General features: G+C 43.1%; 1 protein-coding gene across 1 annotated transcript in view; it reads right to left on the bottom strand.

Moving 5' to 3' along the window:
* Positions 1-237: 237 nt before the first annotated feature.
* rbpjl (recombination signal binding protein for immunoglobulin kappa J region-like) overlaps positions 238-9,660 on the bottom strand; it is an 18,027-nt gene continuing 8,604 nt past the window's right edge. The window contains exons 4-13 of the mRNA XM_026349455.1: positions 8,881-8,997; positions 8,727-8,797; positions 8,525-8,631; positions 6,853-7,030; positions 6,622-6,759; positions 5,407-5,519; positions 3,968-4,108; positions 3,716-3,871; positions 3,428-3,531; positions 238-1,738 (exon numbers count right to left, since the gene is read on the bottom strand). Of these exons, the coding sequence (XP_026205240.1) occupies positions 1,438-1,738; positions 3,428-3,531; positions 3,716-3,871; positions 3,968-4,108; positions 5,407-5,519; positions 6,622-6,759; positions 6,853-7,030; positions 8,525-8,631; positions 8,727-8,797; positions 8,881-8,997 (1,426 nt within the window). The 3' untranslated portion in view covers positions 238-1,437. The remainder of the gene's footprint in view (positions 1,739-3,427; positions 3,532-3,715; positions 3,872-3,967; positions 4,109-5,406; positions 5,520-6,621; positions 6,760-6,852; positions 7,031-8,524; positions 8,632-8,726; positions 8,798-8,880; positions 8,998-9,660) is intronic.

Here is a 9,660-nt window from a genome sequence, read left to right as displayed (position 1 = left end):
CGTTATAAGAACGAGAGCTTAAAGGGACAAAGGGACAGAGTGTGAAGGAGGTGTTGATGTTCTGGACCTGAACCAAAGGATTTCTGTCATCACCGCTCTGAGTGGTCCAGTAGATCACAGGACAGATTAAACTAAACACGGCACAAGAGTCTAATAAGATAAAGTTGGAAAGATGAAGTGCACCAGTGAAGAAACAGTTTTCCAAGTTTGGTTCCCTAAAATCTACTGGACGAATGTTCCTAATCACTCATCTTGAAGAACGTTAGTAGATGATTATTAACACTGGTCCTACTGCTGGATAATCACTGAAGCAACTGGCGCCTTGTTTTTCATGTAGATACACTCTCTCCAGGTTATATTTAAATAAATTAGTGATTTTAAAATCATTCAGGCCAAACTGAACTCCACTGGAGTCTTCTGGCTCTTACAGGACTTCATGGAATTAAAACATTGAGACAGATCCTGTGGGAGCAGCCTGAGCTGCTGCTTCACTGTACAACAGTAACAAAGCTCCATTCACACCTCAGCTTCCATCTCCGACAGATTATTGAGTTAAAGGTTTTTTCTCAAAGTGTTTCACTGCTGCTTTCTCTCACTGTGCCGTCGGCTCATGTGTCATAGAACCTCACTGTACTCTCTCTGTATCACGTTATAACTCTGTTTTCTTTGAGACGTTCACAGTTCATCTCCACTTCAGTGCAGTTCCAGCTCTCTGTGACCACAGAGGTGAGTGAAGGGTAACTCAGGGTCATTCTGCTGAGTCTCATGGGGTAAAGTCGTACGTCGGATGTTTTAATGTTCAGTTAACTGCAGCAGCTGCAACAGCCATCTTTGTGCTTTCACAGAGGTCAAAGGTCAGAGGATGCTGGATGTGCCGAGTAGTCGTTGCCTGGTCCAGTGAAGGTTCAGAGAAACTGATGAGAGTCTCACAGCACAAGAGAACTCGATAATATCGTAGTTTGTTATCTGAACATGACGACAGTGACAGTACTTCCTGATAATGATCAGTTTTTGATTTTATTTTGTGGATGATTTGATTCACCTACAAAATAAAGTACATTAATTATTGGTTGGTTAGGTCAGTAAGTTTAGGGAACCAATCGATTGGAGACATGAGACCAGTTGACTCAAGTTCCAGGACAGAAATCTGTTTAAGTCTCTGAAGTCTTTTACTAAATGATAGTTCAGAACCATTAAATCTAGAAAAGTGGAGGATTTGATCCGAACATTCAGTGTTTCTCTCACGTACAGTGAATCATGTTAACACGTTTCCTTCCTCATTAACAGTCTGAACTTCACCTTTTCTGACTGTACACTGTGTTTATTAATGATCGTGTCGACACTGTGACGTCCAGAGTCCATTTACTGAATCACTCGTTTCTTGCCTCCACCTGATGACGAGAACTTGTTCCAAACCTCCACCTGAGGACAGTCTAGTTAACTCTGCATGAAGAGGTGGAAATTAGCTCTGGTGAACTCCTGATGGATGGTCTCTAACAGGACGTCGTCCTCCTGACCTCGGTCCGTCCCTCCGTCCACCTTCCCTCCTCCTGCTGCTCCTCTGACAGATTGAGGCGGGTGGAGCTCAGGGCTGTAGGTGAAGCTGAAGGATGTGCGATAAATGAGGCCGTCCACTCGGACGAGAGCCAGGGGGACGGTGATGACGCGACGCAGCGAGCGCCAACTGTCACTAAAGACGGAGACGTCAGGAACCACGCAGAGCAGAGATTTAGGAGACCTGAGGAGAAGGAAGAAGAAGAAGAAGACGACTGTGAGATGATTCAGTCTAGAATCAGGTTATTAAGTTATTAAAGGAAGTTAATGAAGTCATTAGGAAGTTAAATCAATTAACAACAATTAACTTCACAAACACGGCGGCACAGAGGTCCAGTGATCAGTAAGTGGTTCCTGTTTCTGTGTGGAACGTGTTCTCCACCTGCTCAAAGTCATGCAGGTTGATTAGGAGCTGTGGATGGTTTTCTGTGTGTCGGCCCTGTGGTGACCTGGACTCAGCGTAACCCGCCTCTGTCACCGAGCGTCAGCTGGGATCTAACAGCATTAGTGGCCTATAAGTGAAATAAGTGGCAGAGCAGAGGGTGGACGTTCCCAGAGATAAATGTTTAAAATCATAGTTAAATAGAGGTCTGAACATTAAATCTGATAAACTTTACCCTGTGAAGAAGAAGCTTATTTCAGTATCGTGGACATGAGGACCTCTAAAAGAATTTAGACTTCTAGATTCTTTAGATTTTCTAAAACTCTGCAGGAAAAGCAGATAATTACCTGACTGTGACAGACTAAACATAGTTCTGTGTGGAATATGAAAATCCAAGCGGGCAGCAGACGTGTTCACTGCACTTTTCTAAGCCACTTCCCTCTGACCTACACTGCGCCTCTGCTGTGCATGGCAGACAGGTATCATGTTCCTAATGGGCTGCAGCTTCTCGTACAAACAGCACATTGTGTTCACAAACACAGCTTTCCTCTGCGCCGCCGAGCTGATGGCGACGGGAGGAATATTTGCAGAACCTCGTGGCGAGCCGCTCTCAGGCAGAGACCCTGACTTATGATGTCTCAGCACCTCAGGTGTGGGATCTGAGGTGGATTCTGACGTCAGAGAGGCTGTTTGTCTTTAGGACACATCATATGAGATTCTGTGAGGGGACACGTCTCTGCAGAGCTTCTCTGTAACGTACAGACTCCCACACAAGAGTTAGAGAGACGATTGTTCCCTGTGTGAGTTTCTCTGACGATGTCGGAGTATAACATAACCCCCTTTATACACTTCAGGTCAGGCTTTGGCTCGGTCTGTTAAAACGGATGAATACAGGTAAACAGGAAAGTTCAATAAACTGAAAATGTCTGAATGAATAATTATTTGACTCAAATTATTTGGGAAAACTGCCTGATGCTCTGTCCCTGTGATTCCTATAATTTAGTCCTAAACAAAGAAAGTGAGAAGGAATAAACTCTAAAAACAAATTGATTAACTGTCTCTAATTATTTGGCAGACGTAGATACAAAAATTAAATGGAAGTTATGTTAAACTAACTAATCAGCATGTTAGTTAGATGAGATCAGTAAGTGAGTGTATTTATTTCACTTGAACTACCGTTTATATGAATGCTGATGCTTCTTTTACAGTATTTGAAAAAAATAGAAATATTTTTCTGACAGATTTCGTTCTGGATTAAAGCTCAACCCTAACGTTTTATTAAAGATCTGCAACAAACATCAAATGTGCAGATTATGTTGTATCACAATATAATCATACATAATCATCCCTTGCTTTATCACACACTTTTACTGTCTTCACTATAATACATCCCCTCCTCTTCCTCTTCCTCCTCCTCTTCCTCTTCCTCCTCCTCTTCCTCCTCCTCCTCTTCCTTCCACACACTCGTCTTCCTGACGCCTCTATACTCACTTGAACATGGTCTCAGCTTCAATGTTTCCAAACCAGACTTTGAGATGAGGACTGAAGTTTTCTCCGCTGATCTCCAACATGGCGACGTGTCCTCCACCGTTCACCTGCAGTAAAACGACACCTCTGCTCATATGATAACGTACTCTGATTCCTGAATCCTCATAAACTCTTCTAACTTTTGAGGTTTAATGACTTCAAAAGTTGCTCCACCTGAGAAACTGATTAAAAACACAGACAGGTACTATGAGGTATCTTTGAAAACAGTGTGTCAGTCACCTTTGAACTCACCTCTAACCCAGTGATGACTGGAAAAGGACTAACTGGTGTCTGGATACAGGCTGGCCCCTGATTGAAGGTGAACTCCACTGCTTCCACTCCGATGATGGTCCAACAGGCTCCATCGTTCAGCACCACTCTGCTGGGGTCTCTGACACTGGGTTGAGCCTGGAGGGAAGTATTTTATTATGATTATGATATTATTAATTATTATTACAGAGAAAGAACAAGAGGTAAGGTGATGGGAAAGTGAGAACGCCTCACCTGGTGCTGTATAATGGTGTCATTGGATAAACACAGGAAGGCCTGAGGATCGTCTCTGAACTGGAAGCTGCACTTGTGGAGCTGAGAAACTGGCTCGTCCACGTCTAAGATGGCGTGCTGCTTGTTGACTTTACGAATCACCTGTTGGCAAGAGAAGTGAAAAAACTGAGATTAAACTTCTGAGCAAGGCAAAAATATTTTATCAGAATAAACTCATACATTTTGTCCTGATAACAGAAACATAATGAGAAGTTCTCTCTGACAAATGGAAATCCATCTGGGCTGGAGAGTTTACCTGCATGTTAATCTGCATGGAGACATTAAAACAGGCATTTGTACTTTTTAACTTAGACTTCACCTAATCCTGTATCAAGTCTAAAATAAGATATAAACACTAAATTAAATGGACTCTGTACCGTTACTCAAAAAAGAAAATAGGAACTTCATCATGTGACTTTTCAATCAGCAAAGCTTCACACGTGACATTAAGAGAAAGAGAGGCTGCTCAGATTTGAGGGTGAAATAAAGCTGAGTGGTTAAAACAACAAAAGATCCTAAAACCATAAAGTTTATTCACCTTATAAACGTACAGCAGGAGGAAAAGGAACTTTAAATCAAACCTAACACGACTGTGTGAGAACCAGCTGACAAAGCTCGCTCTCTGCTGACTAATGACATTCTGAGATGTACACTGCCCAGAGCTCGAGGTTCATAATGAATTATTTCTGGTAGCTCCAGACTGAAGTCTGATCCTAAGCATTTCCACTCAAACACCACACTCACAGTATTAGAGGCTCCGTTTTCATATTTAAGTCTTTGTGCTGCTGCTGAATCTGCTGAACTTTTCTACCTTCACCTTCTTCCGTCTCAACCACAAGCAAACAACCGAACCGAGCTGCTCATCACGCGAGGAAAACGTTTTCATCTTCAAACAAACGCTGCAGCAGCTACAAAAACATATAGAGGTGCAGTGTGTAGCTATACCTTCTCCACCTACACCAGGTCAGCAGCTGAGGTTGTTATAGCTGCAGTTTAGAGAAAAGATCGGCTCAGCGAAAGGTAAAGGATCCTGCTAAGTCTAACTTTCTGGGATTAGCAGGTTATGTAACACCTGCACAGACACACATCTGTAGGACGTCCAGCATCAGAGCAGCGATTCTACTCAGACAGGACAGCTACACACCGTCAGCACCTACAGGACCCAAATGTTACACAACAACAGTCCTTTTTACTTTTAACGGGAAAAATGAATCACTGCAGAAATTCAGACAAATCTGTGAGTACACACAGTACAACATGTGAATATATTACTAAATACTACTACTACTACTATACTACTATATAGTACTATACAACATGGACCAGCATACTGTTGTGCAGTTGTGTTTTAATACGTGTGTGTGTGTGTGTGTGTGTGTGTGTGTGTGTGTGTGTGTTACCATGGGTGGCAGAGCTACTCCGGTCTCGGTACACACTAACTGGACCACACAGCCGTAACAGATGAAGCCTTCGTTCAGCACAAAGTCCCCTTGGTCAGCACGCTGGCCCTCCACTGAACACACACACACACACACACACACACACACACACACACACACACACACACACACACACACACACACACACACACACACACACACACACACACACACACGCACACACGAATAGAAATATTTCCACTGCAACACACACTTCATTACAGACTATGGCTGATTTTTTTTACTTAATCACAGAATAATGACCAAAACAAAGTGTGTGGTGTGTGTGGAGCAGAGAGGAGGGAGTGAAGGTAGATGAATGACTGACGTTAGGTTTTAGTGGTGGGAGGTCGATGAACACCGTGAACTGTGTTAAATAAATAACCTCCCAGATCTCTGGACAGGGAAACGCTGCAGAACAGCCACCGGCACAGTGAGTGTATTTATGCAGGGTGGCCGTGAGAGAGGAGCCGTCTGGTGACTGGAAGGTTCAGGTTTGATGCTAGTGACGGTCACTGGTCATCTCTGTGTCTGTGACACCTTAGTACTGGTTCTACAGCTTTAAAGTTTTTAGCTGAGTGGAAATGAAATACTGAGATGAATAAAACACAGAAACACCTTGTATTAACCTGCTGTTTCAGGGACGAGCAGAGCTGGCTTCTATGATCTTTGTTCCTCAGACCAACAGGAAATACAACTAATCTGTTCTTCCAGCTGGAATTTAGGAAACAACACAACCACCACAGACTTCTGCATTGTTTTGTCTGTGTGAGTACAGCAAACATCTTAGTTTAACATATTAGCATGTTAACATTCAGTAACTAGCACTCATCATGTGGTGATAAAGCAGATTAAAGTTGGACTCGTGGTGCTTGAAACTATTCATTTGAGTAAAACATGAATGAACATCATCAAAAAGTCATCCTCTGGGGACCATGAAATATTATCTCATTTGGTCCATTGGTCATTGAGATGCTTCAGTCAGGAACAAAGTGGTTCCATCTCACACAGGCAGCGTGGCTAAAAACACATTTCATGGAACAACTACTGTACGTTATATGTAAGATACTTGACATTACAGTAAATTAGAGACTGAGGAGAACATGAGCTTCACTGCACTCAAGGTTTATGTGAGAATCAGAAACACAGTGAACACACAAGCTCCTGCACATCTACCCATGGTGATGGTGAACGCTGTCCACTGCCTGGCGCTGGCTATGAAGGCTCCTCTGTCCACTGAGAGGTAACGAGTGCTGACGGTCTGCGAGCGCAAACGGTTGAACAGCGCTACTCTGGAGCACGAAGAGATGCACACTGAAAAACAAACAACACAGACACTCGCACAGAGGTTCAAACTAATGTCGCCTCGTTTTACCTGCAGTAATGAGCAGTTTGAATGTGACTCACAGTCTGCGTTCTTCATCGACTGCCTCTTCTGTGAGGGTTTGGAGATGACTTTGATCATTCGGCTCTGGAAAGAACCCACTTCCTGTCTGTTGCCCAAGAAAAGCTGCAGCAGCAGCCGGAAGTGTTTCCTCTTGTCCTGATCGGAGATGAACAGGGACTTGGCGCAGGCGAACATCTGCTGCAGAGAGACCGAGACAGAGACAGAGAGAGTGTATGTGACAGAGCACAGAACCTGTCTGGAAACCTTAGCTGGATTCAAACTTTAACCCAAGTCTGAGTGGAACTGAAGCATGTTAAACTTTTTAAATCCATGTTCAGATGCACTTAAATGTCAGAGGATGAAGACTTCAGGGTCACTGAGCAGATGGAGAGATGTTTCAGAGAGGCAGAGCTGGTTAAATAACGTGTTCTCCACCATTCTCAGTGTTTGACATATTGACTGATGAACGTCACCATAATGCAGATGTAGGACGTCTCTTTCTTGTGTTCTTCTCTTACAGCAAGTAAACAAGCAGAGACCAGCGAACACACACGGTGTGTTTACAGCAGTGCAGCGCGACTGTTTGTCCAGTCAACAGTCGGCTGTAATAAAGGAGGCGAGTGTCTTGTCTGAGTAAACACACAGAGCTGTGTGACGCTCAGACGCTCAGAGCTCCAGGTCTTCAGTCTAAGACTCAATCAGCTGCTAATCTACAGCTCAACATGAGTCAAATTTATCATTAATGTTGCTTCAGTTGCAGAAATAAATTCAGCATTAAGGTTTAGTGAGAATTAAATGACCAGATTTCTTTATGAAGACATTCATGATCCCTGCAGTAGATGAACTGGCACCAAATTTGTGCAGATATTTGTGTTTCTGATAGAAATTCTGTATCTCATCAGTATTAGATCCCCTTAGGTCACATTGTGAAACAGTGTGAAAAACCGAGCACAGGGAACAAACATCTGCTCTGAGATCTGTGTCCCGTTAGTTTCTGAACAGGCTATAAAGACTGGGACAAACTGAAGATTGGTTGAAGCCAACAAAAAATAGTTTCCACCCTCTTGAACTGATGTTTTGTTCTTTGTGAAGAAGGAGCGTGAACATTATGACTGAGTAAATCACCAGACATCACACTGAACCACTGGAGGTCTGGTTTTAGATGACAATGAATCAACAGTCACGTCTTCTTGAACCAAACAAACATGGTTCATGGATGAAAACCAGCGAACTGAACTCTCTCTGTGCTGTGATGTCGGGTTAGAAAAACAAAGCCCAGAGTTTGGTGAGATCGTGGATGGAACGCTAACCTCCAGTTGGATAAAGCTGCATCTCCATCGGACAACATAACGACACGGACACATGTATGAGAACAACTGGCAGCTCCTGGAACTGTGGACTCATCACTGTGTGATAATTATAAACCTGTGCTGTCTATGAATCTATAACCTTAAACACAAATATGGATCTGACTTTATCCAGTGTTTAGGATTAAGAAGGAATAAAAACATGAACATGCCGTTTCCTGACACTTCATCACTGACCTCCTGCTGCTTGGAGAGAGACGTAGACAATAATTTAGCCGGAGCTGAGGCCAGTTCAAACATTTGTTTTAAGAAATCATCTGACAGCTGTCGACAAAATCAGTCCAGTAAAACAGTGTGAGAAAACACTCGTAAACAGTCTTCTCACCCTGGAGTTTGGCTGCTCGTCGAAGATGAGTTTGAATGTGTCGGCCTGAGACTGACTGGAACTGTCCAGACACATGTAGCCGCACACTCGATCTCCAGAAGCAGCCGCTGGAGGAGAGGAGGGAAATAAAGACATGAGCACGTTTTGACTTATGAGGTATGAAGTTTGTTGAATCTATTTTTACCTTTAATTAACTTTTTACCTTTCAGATGATCCTGTGTGATCCTCCATCCGTGACCAGTGATGTAAACACAAGGAGGAGGACAGAAGAACCTGCAGGTGAAGTAACATCTCATTAAACCACAGAGTCAGACACATTATTCCCATGAAGCTGAGGATGAAGAGTGTCACCAAACCTTTTCTCGTTGCCGTAAGACTTCTGAGCCACCTTGGCGTGCAGGATGATGATGGTCTGGTCTGCGTGGGCTCCTCTCCCTGGTTCTCTTGTACCCAGAAAACATGGATCCAGCCTCCTGATTGGACGACAGGGCAGTTCCAGACAATCAGTTTGTGAAGTTCATGGTGATAAAATCTGAGAGTTTGTAGGTTTGTAGCTGGTTGGTCATGTGTCATCTGTGTATTCATCTGTTCTCTTGTGTTTGTTGGTACAGATCAGACCGATGAAGCTACAGGTGGAGACAACATCTAGTGTGGCTGTTAAACTACTTCCCATTAGTCAACGACCAATTAAATTAAAGGAACACGGACTAAACATACGAGAGGACTTGGATTCAGTCTTTGTCTTTTGTTTTTTCCAAGTTGGCACAAAGCACCTCAGACTAAACACAGTTACTGTATCATCTCAAACACTACATCCATCTTTATAATGGACTCAGCAGCAGCGAGACATAAATAAAGACGAGAGAACGACGTGATGACAACACGTTACTGACACATTAAACAATGGAAAAGTTAATTTTACATCCGTTTGTTATGTTTCTGACTCATCCACAGCTGAACAGACAGTTACTGCTAAACAAAGGTTTTGAATTCCTTCACTTCATTTATCACAATAAAAGATGTTAAACATCAAACTCCAACAAATGAATAACTGACAGTTCTAACCTGACTTAATAGCATTAGTTTCTACTCGTGTGTGACAACAAGTCTGAAAGTCGTTTGATTTGGTGAATAAA

The sequence above is a fragment of the Anabas testudineus genome, chromosome 5, assembly GCF_900324465.2.
Source record: "Anabas testudineus chromosome 5, fAnaTes1.2, whole genome shotgun sequence".
Classification (NCBI taxonomy): domain Eukaryota; kingdom Metazoa; phylum Chordata; class Actinopteri; order Anabantiformes; family Anabantidae; genus Anabas; species Anabas testudineus.
Note: the sequence above shows the minus strand (reverse complement) of the source record. Positions and strands in the feature narration are given on the sequence as shown.